The 22,162-nt window shown below is 39.6% G+C and overlaps 3 protein-coding genes across 3 annotated transcripts; 2 read left to right on the plus strand and 1 right to left on the minus strand.

Moving 5' to 3' along the window:
• The first annotated feature begins 3,759 nt into the window (after positions 1–3,759).
• LOC128353434 (E3 ubiquitin-protein ligase TRIM47-like) lies at positions 3,760–5,596 on the plus strand. Its single transcript, XM_053314135.1, has 2 exons — positions 3,760–4,725; positions 5,197–5,596. The coding sequence occupies exons 1-2, from the start codon at positions 3,760–3,762 to the stop codon at positions 5,398–5,400; spliced, it is 1,170 nt and encodes a 389-aa protein (XP_053170110.1). The 3' UTR covers positions 5,401–5,596.
• A 1,825-nt stretch (positions 5,597–7,421) lies between these two features.
• LOC128353433 (E3 ubiquitin-protein ligase TRIM39-like) lies at positions 7,422–10,074 on the plus strand. The gene is made up of 2 exons (XM_053314134.1): positions 7,422–7,514; positions 8,241–10,074. The coding sequence occupies exon 2, from the start codon at positions 8,243–8,245 to the stop codon at positions 9,881–9,883; it is 1,641 nt and encodes a 546-aa protein (XP_053170109.1). The 5' UTR covers positions 7,422–7,514; positions 8,241–8,242; the 3' UTR covers positions 9,884–10,074.
• A 4,027-nt stretch (positions 10,075–14,101) lies between these two features.
• On the minus strand, positions 14,102–20,473 carry LOC128353505 (SIN3-HDAC complex-associated factor-like). Its single transcript, XM_053314203.1, has 7 exons — positions 20,354–20,473; positions 18,370–18,497; positions 17,771–17,870; positions 17,498–17,612; positions 16,440–16,590; positions 14,989–15,154; positions 14,102–14,107 (listed from the first exon to the last, which is right to left on the minus strand). Exons 2-7 carry the CDS (start codon positions 18,495–18,497, stop codon positions 14,102–14,104), a joined length of 666 nt encoding a protein of 221 aa, XP_053170178.1. The 5' UTR covers positions 20,354–20,473.
• Between the last annotated feature and the right edge of the window lie 1,689 nt (positions 20,474–22,162).

The following is a 22,162-nucleotide window of genomic DNA, read 5'->3' on the forward strand; positions in this document are numbered from 1 at the left end:
TGGAGAAGAATCTCCCTGATAATTCAAAGAGATTTTCCTATTGTAGCTGTGTTTTAGGAAAGCAAAGTTTCTCTTCAGGCAGATTTTACTATGAAGTTCAGGTTACAGGGAAGACTGAGTGGGATTTAGGAGTGGCTAGTGAATCGATCAGCAGGAAGAAACAAATCAAAGCAAGCCCAAAGACAGGTGTCTGGGCCATATAATGGTGGTAGAAACTCAGCCCCTCTGATCATCTCTCCTGTCAGTCACACTGATTAGACTTGTGCTGTGATCCATTGGACAAATGAACAGTGATGATGGACAGTATCATTTCATTTACTTTACAGAATCTGGTGAATATGGTTATTACTTGATCTCTTGCTATAATCACTGATATTTTAAAATTCTGATATGCTTCTGATGTATCCCATTACCGCTGCCTATTTACCAAGAATAATATAATGTAATCAGTTGTCATGTTTTTCTAAAAAGTGATTTAAACCTGTGGTGACAAATCATAGTAATCATAATAATAGGGTTAAGCAATTTTTAAAAACAGCATACTCAAACCTGTGTATCTAATCTAATGCAGTGATCTCAACAGAGGTTAGGACCATCTAAGATCAGTCTGAGTTTCTCTTATAAATTATAGTCTTATTATTCAAATAAAACAGTTGATATGGTCAAAACATATTCAACTGGTGATATTGATTTTTCTTAATCCAAGATGTTGGGAACAACTGTTTATATTTAGATAAGATTAGATTGCCGTTATTGTCATTGTATATGCATACGACAAAATTACAATTTCTACTCTGTGGTGCAAACATAAAAACACCGGTCATTGCAAAAAACATACGACATTAAATTAAATAATACATAGAATAGATTAAATAATATATATTGCACATCATAAAATAAAGTGCAGGTGAGTAGCAGCATGAGTGGACGACATTGCCCTTGGTTCTTTATTTTATTTAAAGAGCAAAACGCTTGAAAAAACTATCGTGGAATCTGGAGGTCCAAGTCTTGGCTGACCTGTAGCGCCTGCAAGTGGCCAACAGTTCAAAGAGGTGGTGACCTGGGTGGGTGTCTGTTGATGTAGCATGATGTGGCAATATCCTCCAGAGAGGGCAGTGTGCAGCCTATTGTTTTTCTCCGAAGTCTTCACCCCTGTCTTATGTGCTTGTTTATTTGTATCTGTATGAGGGTATATTCTTTTGACTTATTTATTGATTCTATTTTTAGTATAGTTTCTTCTTATGTTCTGGCAATATTTTTTATCAAGTCTAACCAAATCATCCTCTCCAGTGATGAGACCGACAACAGTTGTGTTGTCAGCAAATTTGAATTTGGTGTTGGACAAGTGGGCTTATAGGTGTATAAAGAGTATAAAAGTGGAGTCAGCACACAAGTTCGTGTTGCACCAATGGTTAGTTTGATGGAGGAGGAGATATAGGGGCCAATTCTAACTCTCTGTGAGTGGTTTGTAAGGAAGTCTTTGATCCATGTGCAGGTGGTGATGGAGAGGCCTACGTCTTGTAGTTTGCTGGTTAAGATGTTCAGGATGATGATATTAAATGCTGAGCTGTAGTCAATGAAGAGCATACTCACATAGCTATTTCCCTGTTCCAGGTGGTTCAGGGCTGTCTGAGTTACAGTGGCATCTTCAGTGGATTTATTAGCTCTATAAGCAAACTAATGAGGGTCAAACGTGGGAGGGAGACTGGTTTTAATGTGGTGCAGGATAAGTTTCCCAAAACACTTAACGATCACTGGAGTAAGTGCAATTGGTATGTAATCATTCAGGTCCACAGAGACTGGCATTTTGGAAACCTTAATGATAACTCCTCATTCAAGAAGCCACACTGGTGACATTGTTCATGTTCTGAATTACACCTGTGCTTTTTCCTGCTTTTACATGTCTAAACATCTGCTGTGAAAAAGGCTGATTTGAATCATGTTTGCAACATACTGTTTGAAATCCATGAATAATGGAAACATACACTAGCCTGTTCTCTTGTTTAAAACAGAATATATCACATGAGGCAATGCTGACTGATGGACAGTACCATGTGCTTCATGCATCAGGTTACCTGCTATCTTTCTCATACTGACAGGGGTCAACAACAACGTTCTACCATGGTCCAGATGTTTCTGGAGTTTTTATTGGGTGGTCGTTGAATGGCACAGAGGGAATGCAGAGCAATATGTTTAATATGTTTAATTTGTTTAGTAATAAAATGTGTTTATAACTCTGTTTAGTGTTGTATCTGAGTATTAGCAGCTGTGGCTCAGGAGGTAGAGCAGTCATCCTCCAATCGGAGGTTCAATTCCCGGCTCCTCCAGTCCACATGTAGATGTGTCCTTGGGCAAGATACTTATCTCAGAATTGCTCCCGGTGGCTGTGCCAACAGTGTGTGAATGTGTATGAATGGTTAGTTTCCTTCCTGGTGAGCAGGTTGGCACCCTGTGTGAGAGTCCCTGTTGTCAATGTATGAATGGGTGAATGTGAAATATAGTGTAAAAGTGCCTTGAGTGGTCAAAAGGACTAGAAAAGCATTATATAAGTACAGTCCATTTACCACTGGTATTTGAGTAAAGAGCTTGTTTATCGGAAAGTATTGCTCGGTCTTTATCTCTGTCTCTCTCAAAATCATTGATAAAGGGTATGATATATTATATTTACAGTATGCAGTTATTTATATCATTCTTATTAGGAAGTTTATTAACTCATAACCATACAATCTTACTCCATCATTACCAGCATGGAGATGCCCTTGAGCAAGACCCTCAACCCCAACTGCTACATCAGATCAGACTGTGGTTGTACCGGACAGCTTCTGGGGTGAATGTGTGTGACTGTGTGAGTGTGAATGGAGACTTCCTGTTGTCAGTGAACAAAGGTAAAGAAAAGGCGGAGCAAAACTAGAAGAACAGGAAGAGTGTGTCAGCTCACAATGAGGAAATGAACATTAAAGAATCTCACAGATCGTGGAGAGAAAAGAAAAGACAGACAGCTGGCTTCTTTAGACCTTTTAACAGACCTGCACCAGTATATACACACAGGTGAGTGCAGTACATCATATTTACTGTGTTTAAGAACAACAACAGGAGTTTCTTTGTTTTTATTGGCTGCTGGAAGTGTTTCAGTGAAGTACAGTTTCACTTGAGCTGTCTACTAGTAGCAGTAGTGCTGGAACTGTGTAGTGGAAAAGCGCCATTACACTGAAAAGACAAAGAAAAGGGACTGATAATGTTGAATATTTGGGCATACTGAATAAATGTTCACAATTTAGTTCATTAAAATGAGCTGCTGATTTTCGGTAACTTGTCAGTACAGTTTATGTGTTTGGGTTCAACATTTCCTGTCTGTCCTGGTGTCATTTTATATCAACACATGATTTGTGCAATCTAATGTAATTAAACAGAACTGCTATAAATAACACCATTGTTAAGCTTTTTAATGTACAGATCTGATTTAAAACACTGTTTACATAAGGTGAAGGACAAAGTCATGTGTCATCTGATCACCAGTTATTAAAGTTATTAGCAGGATTACAATTATTATAAACAAGTAAGTTTAAAAAGAGTAGATAACCAGAAGTGACAATTGGCTACACTATTAAACTCTTCATACACACTTCGGGATTGGCTGAAGAGGTAGTTCACCTATTAACCTATTACTCCAGTTATTCCATCATCATTAAATCATCATTAACAAATGTTGTATTTTGAAGGTTAATTTTTTCAACATCTGGTTTGTTTTATTTTTTAGACATGTCTTCTGCCAGCAGTCTGTTATCTGAAGATCAGTTTCTGTGCTCCATCTGTCTGGATGTGTTCACTCATCCAGTCACCATACCATGTGGACACAACTTCTGCAAGAACTGCATCACACAACACTGGAATACGCATGTCCAAAATGATTGTCCCCTGTGTCAAAAGGTTTTTAATACAAGACCTGAACTGTACATCAACACATTCATATCTGAGATGGCTGATCAGTTCAGACAGTCAGCTGTAAAGAAAAGCAGCAGCTGCTCAGAGCAACAATGGGCCAACACAGGAGATGTTCTCTGTGAAGTCTGCACTGAAACCAAACTGAAGGCTGTGAAGTCCTGCCTGGTGTGTCTGACCTCCTACTGTGAGACTCACCTGGAGCCTCATCAGAGAATCTCAGGACTGAAAAGACACAAGCTGATTGATCCTGTGAAGAACCTGGAAGACAGAATGTGTAAAAAGCATGATCGACCTCTGGAGCTGTTCTGTAAGACTGATCAGATGTGTGTGTGTCAGTTCTGCACTGAATCAGATCACAAGTCACATGTCTATGGTCCTGTGATAGAAGAATATGAAGAGAAGAAGGCTGAGCTAAAGAAAACGGGGGCTGAAATTCAGCAGATGATCCAGAAGAGACGACTGAAGATTCAGCAGATTAAGGAGTCAGTGAAGCTCAGCAATGAAGAAGCAGACAGAGAGACAGCAGACAGTGTGCAGGTCTTCACTGCTCTGATAAAGTCTGTTAAGAGAAGTCTGGCTCAGCTCATTGAGATGATTGAAGAGAAGCAGAAAAGAACAGAGAAACAGGCTGAAGGCTTCATTAAAGAACTGGAGGACGAAATATCTGAGCTGATGAAGAGAAGTGCTGAAGTGAAGAAGCTCTCACACACTGAAGACCACCTCAAGTTCCTCCAAAGCTCCTCATCCCTGAGCCCTGCTCCACCCACCAAAGACTGGACAGAGGTTAGAGTTCACTCATCATATTTGGGGACTGTGTGGAGAACTGTGGCTCAGCTGGAGGAGACACTCAGTGAAGAGATGCAGAAGGTGTGTGCTGATGCTGAGTTGAAGAGGGTCAAACAGTTTGCAGTGGATGTGACTCTTGATCCTAAAACAGCAAATCACCATCTCATCCTGTCTGATGATGGAAAACAAGTCACATGTGGTGATGTGAAGAAGAATCTTTCACATAATCCAAAAAGATTTAACTATAGTAACTGTGTTTTAGGAAAGCAAAGTTTCTCTTCTGGCAGATTTTACTATGAAGTTCAGGTTAAAGGGAAGACTGAGTGGACTTTAGGAGTAGCCAGAGAGTCGATGAAAAGGAAGGGAGAAATCATGTGTGATCCAGACAATGGCATCTGGACTATCTGGTTGAGAAATGGAAATGAGTACGCAGCTCTTTCTTACAGTCCCGTCCTTCTCTCTCTGAAGTTGAGGCCTCAGAAGGTGGGGGTGTTTGTGGATTATGAAGAGGGTGTGGTCTCCTTTTATGATGTAGATGCTGCAACTCATATATACTCTTTTACTGACTGTGAGTTTACTGATAAACTCCATCCATTCTTTTGCCCCCGTAATAATAATGGTGGTAGAAACTCAGCCCCTCTGATCATCTCTCCTGTCAGTCACACTGATTAGACTTGTGCTGTGATCCTTTGGACAAATGAACAGTGATGATGGACAATATCATTTCATTTACGTTACAGAGTCTGGTGAATGTGGGTATTTCTTGATTTCATTTTATATTCAGATATTTTAAATTTCTGATATACTTCTGATGTATCCTATTACTGCTTTAACATATATTAATGTAATGTAATCACTTTACAATTTTTTTTTTGCACAGCTGTGAGAATATTTTAAAGGATAAATTATATAAGCTCCACATATAGTTTGACTAAAGAGGAGGAATGTGTAAGCTTTTCTTCCTTTAACATGTCTGAAAAACTGAGGTTCAGTACTGTGAGTAAAGCTGCTGCTGGATTACAGGTCATTTGGTTGAAAAGACTAAATTAAATACATAGTCCATTATCTGTACTGCTGCTCAGCTACTGAACTACTGAATGGTAGAACTGAAAATACAACCTGGTGCTGTAAAAGTAAAACAGCATTAACAGGCCTCAAACTAAAACTCATCTACTCATAGGAGAATCCTCAGACTTTTATTATTTGTTTATACCTGTACTACGTCATGCCATACAAAGAAATGGAGGAAGAAACTGGAGAAACTCCCACCGAGCCCCCTTGGCCTTATCTCAAACCCATGTTTGAGATTTTTGTCACAAAAACTGATTAGTTTCAGTTTAAATGCTTGTTGTGCTTACCGCAAACAAATTATATCACAGCCTACAAAAACTCGTCTTCCAACCTGAAAAAGTACGTCGTGGTAAAGTAGCTACTAACGTTAGCTAGCTTAATGTTTGTTAAATTGAACATTTGAACATTTTAAACGTAATTGTATGTGCTTGTTGTTATGTTCGTGTTTTAAAGAGGCCAAGTGATTCCACAGTTAGCTTCGTTATTTACATGTGACTTCTTGCAGTATTCTCTTACTCTACCATATTACTGATTTAGGTATTGTTCATCAACTACTAACCGCTATTTCCACCTAGTGGACAAACATATAATAGCATCCAATCATAACACTTCTAGTATCATACTTGCCATTTTTAAACAGTTTAAACATATGGCAACTGTTGCAGTGCAGTTGAATGATTAAGTTGACTTTCTGTTCATGTTTTCTGTACAATTCATATCAAAGAGTCCAAGGTAGGGGTTAGGTGTGTTGAAATGTAACTACTGTACAATATGAAGACATTTCATTTGTTTATGAATGCAGCTGAGTCTGTGTTCTGAGGCTTCTTGACTTTATGTGTTTATTTTTGAGCTATAAACATGTCTATAGCAGAATCATATCAGTGCATTGTATAATGTCAATAAAGCTACTTTCCTGTATTTCCTGAGATATTTTTTAAATACTTTTACTTAAGTAATTTTTTAAGCAAATACTTTAGTAGTTTTACTTAAGTAATATTTTGACTAAGCTACTTTTACTTGTATTGGAGTACTATTTGACAAGGAGTACCTGTAATTTTACTCAAGTAGTGAAGTTGTGTACTCTGTCCACCTCTGGTCCTTGGGCAAGATACTTATCTCCGAATTGCTCCCAGTGGCTTTGCCAACAGTGTATGAATGTGTATGAATGGTTAGTTTCCTTCCTGATGAGCAGGTTGTCATCACTGTATGAATGGGTGAATGTGAAATATAGTGTAAAAGTGCCTTGAGTGGTCAAAAGGACTAGAAAAGCATTATATAAGTACAGTCCATTTACCACTGGTATTTGAGTAAAGAGCTTGTTTATCGGAAAGTATTGCTCGGTCTTTATCTCTGTCTCTCTTAAAATCATTGATAAAGGGTATGATATATTATATTTACAGTATGCAGTTATTTATATCATTCTTATTAGGAAGTTTATTAACTCATAACCATACAATCTTACTCCATCATTACCAGCATGGAGATGCGCTTGAGCAAGACCCTCAACCCCAACTGTGACATCAGATCAGACTGTGGTTGTACTGGGCAGCTTCTAAAAAATAGAGGCGGAGCAACACTGGAAGAACAGGGGGAGTGTGTGAGTGTAACAGCGTCACAGTTAAAGAATCTCACAGATCGTGGAGAGAAAAGAAAAGACAGACAGCTGGCTTCTGCAGATCTCTTAACACACCTGCACCAGTCTTATATACACACAGGTGAGTGCAGTACATCATATTTACTGTGTTTAAGAAGAACAAGAGCAGTTTCTTTGATTTTATTGGCTGCAGGAAGTGTTTCAGTGAAGTACAGTTTCATTTGAACTGTCTAGTAGAACAGATTGTCCAAAAATGTTGCCACACCCACTGCTGTTCATAACATTTTTACACTGAAAAGATGAAGAAAAGGGACTGATAATGTTAAATATTTGAATCAATCACACTGAATAAATGTTCATAGTTTAGTTTATTAAAATGAGCTGCTGATTTTCAGTAACTTGTCATCTGTACAGTTTATGTGTTTGCCGTGGTTTCATTTTATATAAACACCTGATTTGTGCAATCTAATGTAATTCAGCAGAACTGCAATAAATAACACCATTGTTAAGCTTTTTAATGTACAGATCTGATTTAAGACACTGTTTATACTCAGATATAAATCATGTGTCATCTGATCACCAGTTATTAAGGTTATTAGTAGGATTACAATAGTTATTGTAGACAAGTAAATTTAAAAAGAGTAGATAACCAGAAGTAACAGTTGGCTAATTTCATTATTGAACTCTTTATACACAGTCTTTTACACTTCTGGATTGGCTGAAGAGGTAGTTCACCTACTATTGCTTCAGTTATTCCACTTTTGCTTATATATTTACAAATCATCATTAACAAATGTTGTATTTTAAAGGTTAATCTTTTCAACATCTGGTTTGTTTTATTTTTTAGACATGTCTTCTGCCAGCAGTCTGTTATCTGAAGATCAGTTTCTGTGCTCCATCTGTCTGGATGTGTTCACTCATCCAGTCACCATACCATGTGGACACAACTTCTGCAAGAACTGCATCACACAACACTGGGATACTAATGTCCAAAATGATTGTCCCCTGTGTAAAAAGGTTTTTAATACAAGACCTGAGCTGTACATCAATACATTCATATCTGAGATGGCTGATCAGTTCAGACAGTCAGCTGTAAAGAAAAGCAGCAGCTGCTCAGAGCAAGAATGGACCAACACAGGTGATGTTCTGTGTGATGTCTGCACTGAAACCAAACTGAAGGCTGTGAAGTCCTGCCTGGTGTGTCTGACCTCCTACTGTGAAACTCACCTGGAGCTTCACCAGAAAATGACAGTGATGACAAGACACAAGCTGATTGATCCTGTGAAGAACCTGGAAGACAGAATGTGTAAGAAGCACGATCGACCTCTGGCACTGTTCTGCAAGACTGATCAGATGTGTGTTTGTCAGTTCTGCACTGAATCAGATCACAAGTCACATGTCTATGGTCCTCTGAAAGGAGAATATGAAGGGAAGAAGGCTGATCTGGGAAAGCTAGAGGCTGGAATTCAGCAGATAATTCAGAAGAGACGACTGAAGATTCAGCAGATTAAGGAGTCAGTGAAACTCAGCAATGAAGAAGCAGACAGAGAGACAGCAGACAGTGTACACGTCTTCACTGCTCTGATAAAGTCTGTTGAGAGAAGTCTGGCTCAGCTCATTGAGATGATTGAAGAGAAGCAGAAAAGAACAGAGAAGCAGGCTGAAGGCTTCATCAAAGAACTGGAGGACGAAATATCTGAGTTGATGAAGAGAAGTGCTGAAGTGAAGAAACTCTCACACACTGAAGACCACCTCCAGTTCCTCCAAAGCTTTTCATCTCTGAACCTTGCTCCACCCACCAAAGACTGGACAGGGGTCAGAGTTCACTCATCATATGTGGGGACTGTGAGGAGAGCTGTGGCTCAGCTGGAGGAGACACTCAGTGAAGAGATGAAGAAGCTGTGTGCTGATGTTGAGTTGAAGAGGGTTCAACAGTTTGCAGTGGATGTGACTCTTGATCCTGAAACAGCACATGCAGCTCTCATCCTATTTGATGATGGAAAACAAGTCACATGTGGTGATGTGAAGAAGAATCTTCCATATAATCCAAAAAGATTTAACTATAGTAACTGTGTTTTAGGAAAGCAAAGTTTCTCTTCTGGCAGATTTTACTATGAAGTTCAGGTTAAAGGGAAGACTGAGTGGACTTTAGGAGTAGCCAGAGAGTCGATGAACAGGAAAGGACAAATCATGTGTGATCCAGACAATGGCATCTGGACTATCTGGTTGAGAAATGGAAATGAGTACGCAGCTCTTTCTTACAGTCCTGTCCTTCTCTCTCTGAAGTCAAGGCCTCAGAAGGTGGGGGTGTTTGTGGATTATGAGGAGGGTCTGGTCTCCTTTTATGATGTAGATGCTGCAACTCATATATACTCTTTTACTGGCTGTAAGTTTACTGATAAACTCCATTCGTTCTTTTGCCCCCGTAATAATAATGGTGGTAGAAACTCAGCCCCTCTGATCATCTCTCCTGTCAGTCACACTGATTAGACTTGTGCTGTGATCCTTTGGACAAATGAACAGTGATGATGGACAATATCATTTCATTTACGTTACAGAGTCTGGTGAATGTGGGTATTTCTTGATTTCATTTTATATTCAGATATTTTAAATTTCTGATATACTTCTGATGTATCCCATTACTGCTTTAACATATAGTAATGTAATGTAATCACTTTAGACATTTTGTAATCCTCATTCAGAAGCAAATCATAGTGTTCATAATAACACAGAGAAGTTGTGATATACAGAGGTGTTAAAGGAGAGGTATTGTGTGTTGCACTTGGAGAACAGAGACGTACTGATGATCCACACCATAAACATCAGCCTTCTTCACTCATGGCTGATTGGAAGAACTGTTGCCTTAAAACGATCAACACACTATTTACTGTTCCACTGCCTCCTGTTTGTTTGTAGATAATACATCTGTTCCACTTTTTAATTAAAGTTGTTGAATTGACACATTTAAAGCAATTTTCTGTTAAGTTAATCAGAGTTCATTTCAACAGCTACATGCAGACATGACTCTCCTGGTGTGAAGACAATTTTATTTTAAGTCACGCCCGCCGATAGGGGGGACAAACGGCTCTGTTGTACCGGACCCAGGTTAGGAGGGGGGGGAGAGGGCAGAACTGGGCCCACATTAAATTGTGGAATAATTTTTCAAAATAGGCCTATTTGTGGGAAAAATGTGTAATATTTGAGTTATATATAAGCTTTTTATTTGTTTTTCTTCCTAATGCCCTTGAAACAGTGGTCAACAACCCCCTCACTCCCAAAACAAAAATGGTTTGGCCACTGATCAAAAAAGTTCAGTATGCTCAAAATGTCCGGTCAGCACAAGTCCGGTGCTCAGAAAAGTAGAGAGAAGAGAAGAAGAAAATAGAGGCCTAAGAGATTTTCTAAACAAATATTTACAAAAAGGTGGTGACGGTGAAGTTGGAACTAGTAACGTCCATTAGCTGGTATAAAAGCCTGACACACGTTATCTTTGACAGAAACAGTTGATGTTTGGTAGCTCCGTCAGAGAGGAGAGAGATCCAGCTGTAGTCAGGAGTGACAGAGAGTGATGCGGGAGGGGCCCGCTGCCCCGTCAGAGAGTCTGAGCTGGATGGATCAGACAGAGACTGATCAGACATTTAATTTCAGCGATCCTGCATTATGGCCAACTAAAATGACCCACTACATGTAGTTGAACTACATAGCTTAACTACAATTAGCTGTGACTAGCTGGTAGTTAAACTACATTCATATTTTGTCCTGCGTCAAGTATTTCAACTATTTTTGAGTAATTTTTTGTAGTTAAACTACTCAATTTACAAACTACAATTTTGGTCAATAACATGAAATATTATTATTTTAAGATTTTGTTGGTATAGACGCCTTTATTTAGCAGCGTATATGGCATGTGCTCTAATCAGTCGACCACCTGCGCGCCACATGAAATATTTTTTATTAAAAAGAAGACCTATAGGCTATAATATACATTTATTTTACCATTATTGTGTTCCACAACTCTCTATGAAAAAAGGCATGAATCAAGTCATGACATACCAACATTGTTGTTTAAGACACACCGATCTAGAATATGTCTACCTCTTTGTGTTTTTTATTACATTTTGTGTTGTGTGGGTATTGAGGTAGGATTTTCATTTTCTCTTTATATTACCCAACATTTATGGTGAACCTACAGTATGTTGACCAACATGTCAGCTTTTTTTCTTTAAAAAAAATTGAAACTGAGTTGAGAGGCATATTTCTGTTGGCATGTGAATATTGTGTTTCATATACACCACATGTTGATTTATTTAACGTTGAGTATAAGTAGTTGCTAAAGCTACTTTTAGCTCTCCAGGGCTACAAATGTAGTTTGTTTAAACTACTGCCAGGCTGAACTACATATAGTTTTACAAGCTACGTTTACAAAGTAGCTTCCCCAACACTGAGGAGAGGAAGAGCAAGGGAAAGGGAGAGATGGTGGGCCCATTTAAGATGATCTTGTCCCGGGCCCAGGTAAGACTGTCAGCTGGCCTGGGTTTAAGTTATCAGTATTAAGAACATTTAGATAACCTAAGTCTCTTTCCTGTTTAGCATTTGACCTATCAAGAATACAGACTCAATCATGTCACAACACTTAAACATGACAAAAGACATTTATTGAACAAGTACAAATTACAAGCGTGTATAAAAATACAAACTTTGCTTTTAGAAATGAACAGTAGTGCATCTCCTGCTGCAAATATTGTTCTCTAGATTAAGTGCAGACCTAACATCGCATGCTAATACCACTGTAACTAAATGACAAAAGAAAACCAAAATCATGTTGCATCTCTACCCAAAATATGAGGAGTATAAGAATCTCTCTAAACTACATCCCATAAATACAATATTTAGAGAAGAAAAGTAGAGTTTTTAATACAATCATTCCCACTGTGTTCAGTCTGTATGGCAGCATTGTGCAGACATCCTGAAATTCATTCATGTCCACAAAGACCAAAGAATACAGCAGAGTATTGAAAATAAAATATTTTAAAGGATAAGTTAATAAATAAAAAGACATTTTTGACATATAAGCTCCACATATAGTTTGACTGAAGAGGAGGAATGTGTAAGCTTTTCTTCCTTTAACATGTCTGAAAAACTGAGGTTCAGTACTTTGAGTAAAGCTGCTGCTGGATTACAGGTCATTTGGTTGAATAGACTAAATTAAATACATAGTCCATTATCTGTACTGCTGCTCAGCTACTGAACGACTGAATGGTAGAACTGAAACTACAACCTGGTGCTGTAAAAGTAAAACAGCATTAACAAAAGCATCTTAAAGCAGAAAATCTTTCCAAAGTCCAAAAAAAAAAAGCAACAGGTGTGTCCAGTATCCCTGAAATCTGATTGGACACACCTGTAAAGGTACAGATTAACCTGAAACTACCAGATTCTGTGATTACTGGTGAAAGCTTCAAGACATGGTTCACAATCTGTAATTAGACATATGCTTGTTTTTATTTATATACAAAAATATATATTCAAGCTGTACATCAACACACCAACAAGGCAAATTTAACCCCCTACCCCCACCTTCCCTCTGGTCACCCCCCAATAAAAAGGTGTGAAAAGCTCATGCAAAATCTTCCTATCTTTGAGTAAGGTGAGCTTTGCAAATGGCCACAGAACCTGAATCAAACATTCCCAGAAGGCCTCAAACTAAAACTCATCTACTCATAGGAGAATCCTCACAGACTTTTATCTTTTGGTGTGCGGGAAAAAAAAGGGGTATTTTATGTTACCGTTCAAATATAAATAGCTACCGAACCCGTTCCCACACGACCAAAAAAAAAGCCATTGAAGAGCAGCAACGACATCAGTGTTGTTGCCGTGGTCTTCCTGAGGGTTGATTTAGCTTATAATGGTTCACTTTACAGTTTGAAAAATAACAGCTGCTTCTGAACTGGTGCTGAGAGCTGGAAGCCTCCCTGAACATGTGCTTGTGCATGAATCTCTTTCTTTGTAATAACAATGATCCAAAAAGCTACGTTTTTGTCGGAGTTCATTATTTACAGACTTCACGAGGACATGAGCACTATGGACGACAAGGAAACGCTGTGACTGCTTTTGGTAAAGAGACAACACAGCTATCACTCTACTGGATCAGCTTTCTTTCACTGCGGGTATCACATGATAACAAAATAATAGAAAAAAAAGACAAAGCTAAATATTGGACTGAAGTTCATTCATTTCAGTTGAACCTCAGTAAACTAGGCTGTCACTGTTGTCTCTACTAAGGCAAAATCAATCATCATCTGAGAGGAAATGTGAAAGATATTTGACAACAAGGAAAAAATTGTGGATAAAGCTGTTTGCCAACATTGTAAAATGCTAATGGCAACATTAACTTGTAACACCATGACTTAACTGAGTTCAGTTGCGTCAAGCAACGTGGGTAACTCTTGAAGTAATTGGAATGAATTTTGTGAGTTAATATTCTTTCTAATTCAACCTCTACTGTCCGTTTAGCGACTGAGCTAACATGCTGGTGCTAGTGTCAAAAAAAAAGTGACACTAAAATTTGTTAGAGCGTCTTTGTGAGAAAAAAAAAGCCAGTTATATTGCTAAGTGGTGTTAGCGAATGATTTTTGTGAATTAATAGTCTTTCTAACTCGCTTTTCTGAAAGTTTCAGCCCCTACTGTCCATTTAGCAATTGAGGTAACGTGCTAGCACTAGTGTCAAAAAAAAAAAAAAAAAAAGCTAAGTTATACAAGCTACCTTGGTGAACTGTTACCTATGAAGTCATCGAACGCAGTAGCTTGCTAACTAGCACAAAGCATCCGGAACGTTCTTCACCAACATGCTCTCCTTGCTGTCATACTACATACTGGTATAAATGAGTGTGACCATATTGGTTTTTACTCTTATCTTGAAAAAGCCATACTTGTGTAGGCTTCATTTTAAGAAGTTGGTGGCATTATGCCTTTACTTGCCTCTATATTAGAGACACTGTAGACACTCTACTTTACATAAACCCAGAAATTCATTAACAAAACAAACAAACAAACAAACAAACAAAAGCTGGTAGACGAGCTGAGATCCTATCAGAAAAGTAGAATTAGAAACAGAGCAGCATTTGAGAACAAGAGGAAAGGCAAAGAGTTGGAAGGCTGCTCTCATGTCTATGGCTCCGTCCTGTGAGTAAAGGGTGTATCCAGAGGTGTCCGTGCAGCATTCATATATCCAGCATTTCAGACCCAGAGAAAAATTAAGTATTTGCAAAAAGACAGAATCTCATAGCAGGCAAAGACACTGAAAAGAGAACTGGTCCAGGTGGTGTCAGAGATATAAACAGAGTCTGGAAGGAAGGGTTGCAGCAGCTTAAAGATGGAGAAACTACAGTGAGGTTTGGTCTGTTGAGTGTTGTGTGTCAGTGTCTCATCCTGTGCATCCATCCATCCATCCATCCATCGAGGAAGACTTTACCAACCCTGTGCTCCCATCACCGTGTTGCTCCTCCTCCCTCCTCTTTCTCCGTCTCCGTCTCCGTCTCCTTCTCCTTCTCCTTCTCCTCCTCTTCTTGTTTGGGTGCAGGGGATGGTGACATGCTCACTGCTGCCTGCTCCTCCTCTTCCTCTTCCTCCTCTTCATCCATCTCCTCTCCTTCTTGTTGCTGGAGCAGGTCTGGTTTCCTCTGACAGCAGGGCTTGTACAGGTGAGGATCAATGATGACTTCACCGTAACGTCCCTTATAAATGATTCCGCAGCACACCTTCTGCCTGCAACGTCAAACAGGTTTCTATGAAAGTGAGTACAGCTACCATGCAACAAGCACTTCTGGAAGATAATGAAGAGCTCACTGGCCTCTTCATTAGCTTCACCTTTGCAATCAATCTTTCAATTCTACATTTATGAAGTTTATGATTGAGGTCATAGTGGGTGATGGGAGGTGTATTAAGGTGCATTATATTGACTGGTGTTCCTAATATTTTGTCCACTCCATTAACATACATGAGAAGGTCAATATAAGGCATCCTAATACACCTCCATCACCCACTATGACCTCAATGATAAACAGAGTAGAATTATCATGTTCCAGTCAATGTCAACAAAACTGAAAGTGTATAAACTTCATAAATGTAGAATTTATAGCAGATATATTATGAGCATGTGCATAAAGCTGTTCCACATAGATCAGGCATGTCCAAACTATTCCACAAAGGGCCATGTGGCTGCAGGTTTTCATTCCAACCGATCAGGAACACACCAGGCTTGAATCATTTAATCAATTGATCTCAGCCTTCAGACAGTTGATTGGTTGAATCATATGCTCTTGATCGGTTGGAACAAAAACCTGCAGCCACATGGCCCTTTGTGGAATAGTTTGGACACCCCTGACGTAGATGAAAGATAACACACACTGATGATGAACACTAAAAGACAAGTGCGTCGTGGGTTAAAAGAAACAAAAAAACTGGAATTTGATTGAGTTTAAAAGAGCTGATCATTTATGTTATATTACTTTTTGAAACACCAATGAGCAGATTGACAAAGGCTCTGCAGGTGCACAAGGATTGAGTCATTTTAGTGACTCAGTTCTGTGAAGAAAACTCTTCTCCTGTGAAAAGCAGGTATGAAAATAGTGCTAACATGTTGAATTAACTTGTATCCTACAGAAATCTCAATGAGACAAAATACATGTGCCTGTGTGTGGCCTTGGTATATTTTATGCATCTTATTGTTTCTCAGGTGGACTGGAAGTGCAGCTGAAGTAAATATGTTGAAATCAAGATCACTACATTATCATTTCTTTTCTGAGGATGGTTCACTATAGGAATAGAAGAAATCTGACCTCTGAACTGCACCTGCTGAGCTCTCCTCACTCACAGAGCAGGAGCTGACTGTGTGATGAGCTGCTGCAGATTTTGACAACAAATCCAATTAACATTTTTATGTTTTTCAGAGGACTGATGTCTAATGCCTGAGTGGAGTTTATGTGTGCGTCCATGAACTGGATCGGTCAGAGTGAAGAGGGCAGTTTGAATCCGTGAAAGAGATGGTTACCTTTTCCAGTAGGTGAGGTCCAGGAAGGAGAAGGCTGGAGGAAGGGCACTGGTGGCTGAAAGCTCCGTGTCCGAGCCCTCATCTGATGGGTTGCTGTAGCTGGGCGACTGAGCAGGTGAGGTGCTGGAGGTGGTGCTGTGGGCGTCAGAGTCTGGGTGGGACACAGAGGACAGTGATGAGTACAACACTTCCTACTGACCTGAAGAGTCACAGTTCAGACTGGCTGCCTGCAAATTCACTTTATAGAGAGATCCAATAACAACGTGAGCTAAACATGCTGTTTGCTAGAATAAAGTGTGTTTGATTATTGTTCTGCAAAATGTCAACATGAAATAATTCAGCTTTGCTCAATTTAAAACCAAATAAATCAGATTGTCCACACACTCATTCTTGGTCAATAAAATTAAAATAAATAATAACCACTTGATGATTTATATGTCATCAGTTCAGAGTGAGTGAGGTGTGTGTAACAGTCCTGTATGACGAATCAAATTAAGGCTGACGTGTTCAGTCTCTCACACAACATGCAGTGTGTGTGTGTGTGTGTGTGTGTGTGTGTGTGCGCAGAAAGTGTTGGAGGTAGTGGTAAGTTATGAACAGCACATGGCACAAGTGTGATGTCATTAATAATTGTGAACCTGTGCTATGAAATAGTGCACGCTGCCATCTGCTGGTACAATTTCTTTCTCTATATAACCTCACACATTAATATTCTACACTAAGTCAGAACAAGCTAAATGTGAATTTCTTTATCTATTTCTCTGTGTAACTGTCCTGTCACTTATTTAGTTGTAGTAAGTTGTATTTAGTGTATGAGTAGAGTTCATATGATTGTGGAAGTTGTTCACTGACATGATATGATGATGTGTACCTGATCTGATCAGTGATCTGAACTAAGCACATACAGTCACACAATGACAAGTCACTCTCTTAAAATACACTACTACCACCCACAGTGAGAGTGGGAGTATTGAAACAAGCCTCAGATATAACATAATTAACTGTATAGTGTATTAACAATGTTAATAGTACAGTATGAATCAGTACTGTCTGCTTACTGTTTCTCTTAAGCTCACTCTGCACTCGAGTCATCTGGCTCGGCCTCAGCTTCTTGTGCATCTTTTTCGTCCTCAGTGTCGACTTCATGCTCGACCCCGCTTTTGCATCGACCACCTGAAACCAAACGGGAAACAAGGTTATAAAAATTTACAAAACAAAAGCTGAGTAATGGGACCACACAGGTAAGCGGTGTAAAGTCAGATGTTTCACATTCACAAAGTGTCTGAGATAAAAAAGTTCTATGAGTGTGATGCTGCTGAATGTTTTCTTACATGATTCCAGTTCTTCTTGGACCCAGCTGGAAGTTTTTTCCATCTCTTGACCAGCAGGACGCAGGCATTACAGATGTCGCCGCAACGCGCCTCAGCCAGCCTGCAGGGACAGAAGAGTCACACCAGCTGAGCATTAAACAGATACACACCATCATATTTATCCATTCTATACGTGCATTATTAGATCAAAAGACACTCTACTGTGCACATTTAATACACCTTTACTTGTATCTTTGGTGTCCACTACAATTGGAAATAACATAATATCAATTTTCCACAGAAACCTGCTCCTCGTGCTAACTCACATCACAAATAACCATGGCAACAGGCCTTGGCATCATGCAAGTCAGCAGAAAGTAAGTAATCACCAGAACTGTGACACATTCCATGACTCAAAACTGGGCTTGAGCACAGTCTAAACACAGCTGGATGTGTCAGAGAGTGACTTAGGTGTGCTTAATAATAGAATAAAAAGAATAAAAGCAGGTAAATCAATGAGTCAGGCGGTCTCTACAAGAACAGCACCACAGCAGAAACCTCAGTCATGCTTCAGTCTTTTAGTCACACATCTGGACCTGTGGAAAGTGCTGCAGACTCACCCGAAGCAGCTCTTGAAGTCGGTCTCATAGCGTTTGCTGTCTGTGAAGCGGGAGCTGGACGACTTGGCTCTGCAGATGCAGCAGCCGTCTATGCTCCGGTACATCTTCGGCTTGTGGAAGCCAAACATCTGCAAGTGAAAGAGAAACACAAACACATGCGACAGTTAATGACACTTGTTTACTGGGAAGAAAAAGAATGGCATTATAGATGGGATGCTTGCCATGGAAAAATGGGCCAAGTTCATAATATAACAAAAGATGATAAATCAAACTTTTAAATCTAGTGAATTAATGTCACCAGAAGACTGGCACAACAGATAAGCATATAACATACTATTACAAATGTTACATACTATTTATAACCATTGTTTATAGCTCCACAAAGAGCCAAATGGAAACATAATAGCAGGATCTAAGTGAGTAATATGCACATTTACGTCATGTGCCATTTAAGCCGACCCCCTCCCTCTTCTCCTGCGGACATAGGGGAGAAGAAGGGGAGGAGGGGTGTGTGCGTGCATGTGTGTGGTGAATGAGCCAGGTTATCGGGCACAGGGCTGAGCATCAGCAGGAAGGAACAGTGCGGGCCGGCGGCCTCTTACGCAATCATGGTGCTGATGCAACGGGAGGCTAGACATGTGTCCGGGATGTTGAGCCGAGGTGATGCTGGTGGACAAAAACAACTCGAATCACACAAATCAGATCGTCTTTTTTTACGCGCATCACACTCACTTCATGTAATTTACTAGTGTCAGCGACGTCAGATTAAATAGTAAAAAAAAGAGCAAAAAATGTTCAATCTGACTACAATGTAGAGATGTGTGTGTTAATAATGTGCCACCGACTGCTGAAATGCGTTCGCATGGTTCTGGGATGTGATCGTGTTGGAGACGCCATGTGCTGCCAGTGATTGTGTAATCCTGTCCTGACAGAGGCTGGGCAGCAGGATGGATGCTGGAGGCGGCGTGCTGCTCTGATTGTTGCACACTAGTCAAGTTCAAGCCCGACGTTTAAAGCTGCTAAACAGCAGACGGTTTTAACGTCGTCTGATTGACACTGAATTGACATTCACCTCTTGCTATGACTGAATGCTGTCAGAGATGATGTCATTTGACGCTGTTATATTGAACTGAATTGAGTGTATTGAGTCGCCTCTCTCCTACATGTGCGCTCATATACACGCTGATTAGCCGTTCAGCAACACGACTATAAATCCTTACTGTGACTGGTTGGGAATGCTAAACACACATAAATAAGCTGCTCATCGACACTTGCATCACTGTCAACACTCGCAAGCTCCTTTACGTGTTAGAAAGTGAAGTTTGAGACGTGTGTGTGAGGTGCAGTTTAAATGTTCCTGATGGGGGGGCTGGTCACTGACGCAGTAAACACACCCACCACCAAACCAGGCGACAAAGCCCAGCTCGGCTTTATCCACTCCATATTTCACATACTCTCTGTAAAAACACAATGCAGTTCAATTTGAGCACTTTTAGCTAGCTTAACGTTTATACTCAGTGTGGTTTTGAGCAGCTATCCGGACAAAGAGGACACGTCAGTGGGCTTGTCGTCTTCGACACCACACCGTCAGCATGCGGAGACATAATAAAGTTGCCTCATGGCGTCTCAAACATTACTGTTAGTTTTAAAGTTATTTTTGGTGGAGTAACAAAGCAGTGAGCTAATGTTACACCGCTAAACTATTAAACAGTCTGCAGACAGACAGTGAGGTGTGTCAACGTGCCAGCAGTAACATTCTCACACACACATACACACACACCAGCAGCGTTACTACAAGTACTACTAGTGCAACTTATGTGGTAAAAAGCTCAAAGTGGAACACTTTTAGTCAACACTGGACTTTGTTGAAGTGGCTCTTTGGAGATGTGATTCAGAAGACACCATCCTCCGATAACTCAAATAACACACTCCGTACTGAAGAAAAACTCTGTGATTTAGCGCAAAAGTGATAAAATACACTTACCGTGTGTCAAAGTGAAAAGCTCAGCGACTCACACTTGTGTCCTCCGCGGCAAAAAAAGAGCTCTTATAGGACACTTCTTCTCGTTTCACCATTAACAATGCTGTTGCAGACCATCAGTCGTTACATTACCCGCCGAAGCATCAATTCACGAAGATCTTACTCGTATCACAAATGTTACTTCCTGTTACCAGATTCAAATTAAAGCAACCAACGCGAGAAGGCGTTTGGAAAGCGTTACCAAACTGCTTCCAGCACTCCTCATAGCTCACTGATAAGCACAAAGAGAGACATTAAATACACGTTACACCTCTTCTTTTATAAATATAGTAAAACATATTAAAATATGAACACTTTTTAGGACACACCAATACAATTATTTGGAAGGCTAGGTTCTATACTTCCGGTATAGAAGGGATCCAATTTAGCTAGCTTGACGCAGCTGGTGCGTCCGTAGTAGAAATGTCCACGCAGGCGCGCTACGTTACAATGTACGCGCCTCCATTTTCTGATTTTTCTTCAATCAGCGTGATTTGCATGCAGCTGTGACGTAACCATGCGTACGCACATAACAATGTCCATATAAGGAATGGGTTACGCGGGAAAAGGTGGTTTACCAGTTGCCATGGAGAAGGCTGGAGGGCAAGCTAGAAATAAATAAATAAAATAAGATGCGTAATCATATAGAATTAATGAATAGATATCAGATATATTAATTACACAATATATTATTTGTTTGGCTCAATTTCAGTTTAGTGAATGTAGTCACATTTACACTTATGTCAAGTGTATTTTTAGAGGACTTTTAACTACATTGCACAGGAAAATGATTTTCTCCTCTTCTTCACTGCGTTACTATTATATAATATTTACTCACTATTATAACTATTAGTTACAGAAAACACAGTATATTGCAAAAAATCTAGTAAACATATTCTGCTGAAGTTACTTTCATCTGATGTAACTGTCTGTGCTTAGAATATATGGTTGTCAGTAGCCTATTGCTGATGCTGTAACATGTAGGTTATGTAAGAGGGCAAACAGTGTTTTAACAGTATGTTGACCCTGCAGGCATACACTCATAATGTCTTCTAGCCAGGACTGGCAGTGATTACCCCTCATACATACATTCAAGCCACATTAAAGAAATATCACATATAATTATGCAGAAATGGTGGATATATGATAAGAGATTAATAATTGGCCTCGTCTGCAGTGTCCTGTTAACAGGTCTACAGGCCAGGGCCGGCCCTAGATTTTAGTGGCCTTAAACAAAATTCTGTTTGTGGCCCCAAAACACTTAAGACACAACCACCAAACCACACACGCTGCTCATAACTGAACGAACTTGAACACATACACTAGAGATGGAACATGAATAAACAACAACTCTGACTTTATTTGAAAACAAAAGGTGATTAAAATGTGTGTAATGGATCTATAGGTATTGCTGGTACTGGGTGTTGGGGGGTAGCAGAGTATATAGAAGACTGTCAGCAGTTATGAGCTTTGGAGCTGCAGTCACATCACACGAGGGAGGAAATGACCCTGAAGTCTCTGACCATGTTCCCTCCGCAGCAGTCAGCTGATGAGCTACATACTCCTGCTGCAGTACAGGTTTCTCCAAAATATTTAAATAATGCAAAGAAAAGATTATTACATTAGATTATTATTATTGTTTAAATATAGGCTGGAAGACATTACAAAGGTACATGACATGTATCTTCAGACCTATATATTAACCACACAACAAATACAATTTTATCAAAATATTCAAATGATCCAGTTATCTAACTATGTCCAAATATGATC

Source organism: Scomber japonicus, chromosome 23, assembly GCF_027409825.1.
Source record: "Scomber japonicus isolate fScoJap1 chromosome 23, fScoJap1.pri, whole genome shotgun sequence".
NCBI lineage: Eukaryota > Metazoa > Chordata > Actinopteri > Scombriformes > Scombridae > Scomber > Scomber japonicus.

Bases quoted from the DNA above. Each gene is read 5' to 3' on its own strand.
- LOC128353434 (XM_053314135.1), top strand. From the start codon at position 3,760: ATGTCTTCTGCCAGCAGTCTGTTATCTGAAGATCAGTTTCTGTGCTCC. The intron at 4,726-5,196 runs GTTAGAGTTCAC...CTCTCTCTGAAG, and splicing joins CCACCAAAGACTGGACAGAG to TTGAGGCCTCAGAAGGTGGG.
- LOC128353433 (XM_053314134.1), top strand. From the start codon at position 8,243: ATGTCTTCTGCCAGCAGTCTGTTATCTGAAGATCAGTTTCTGTGCTCC.
- LOC128353505 (XM_053314203.1), bottom strand. From the start codon at position 18,497: ATGTTTGGCTTCCACAAGCCGAAGATGTACCGGAGCATAGACGGCTGC. The intron at 16,591-17,497 runs GTAAGCAGACAG...TGTCCCACCCAG, and splicing joins GAGTGAGCTTAAGAGAAACA to ACTCTGACGCCCACAGCACC. The intron at 15,155-16,439 runs GTAACCATCTCT...TTGACGTTGCAG, and splicing joins GACCTCACCTACTGGAAAAG to GCAGAAGGTGTGCTGCGGAA.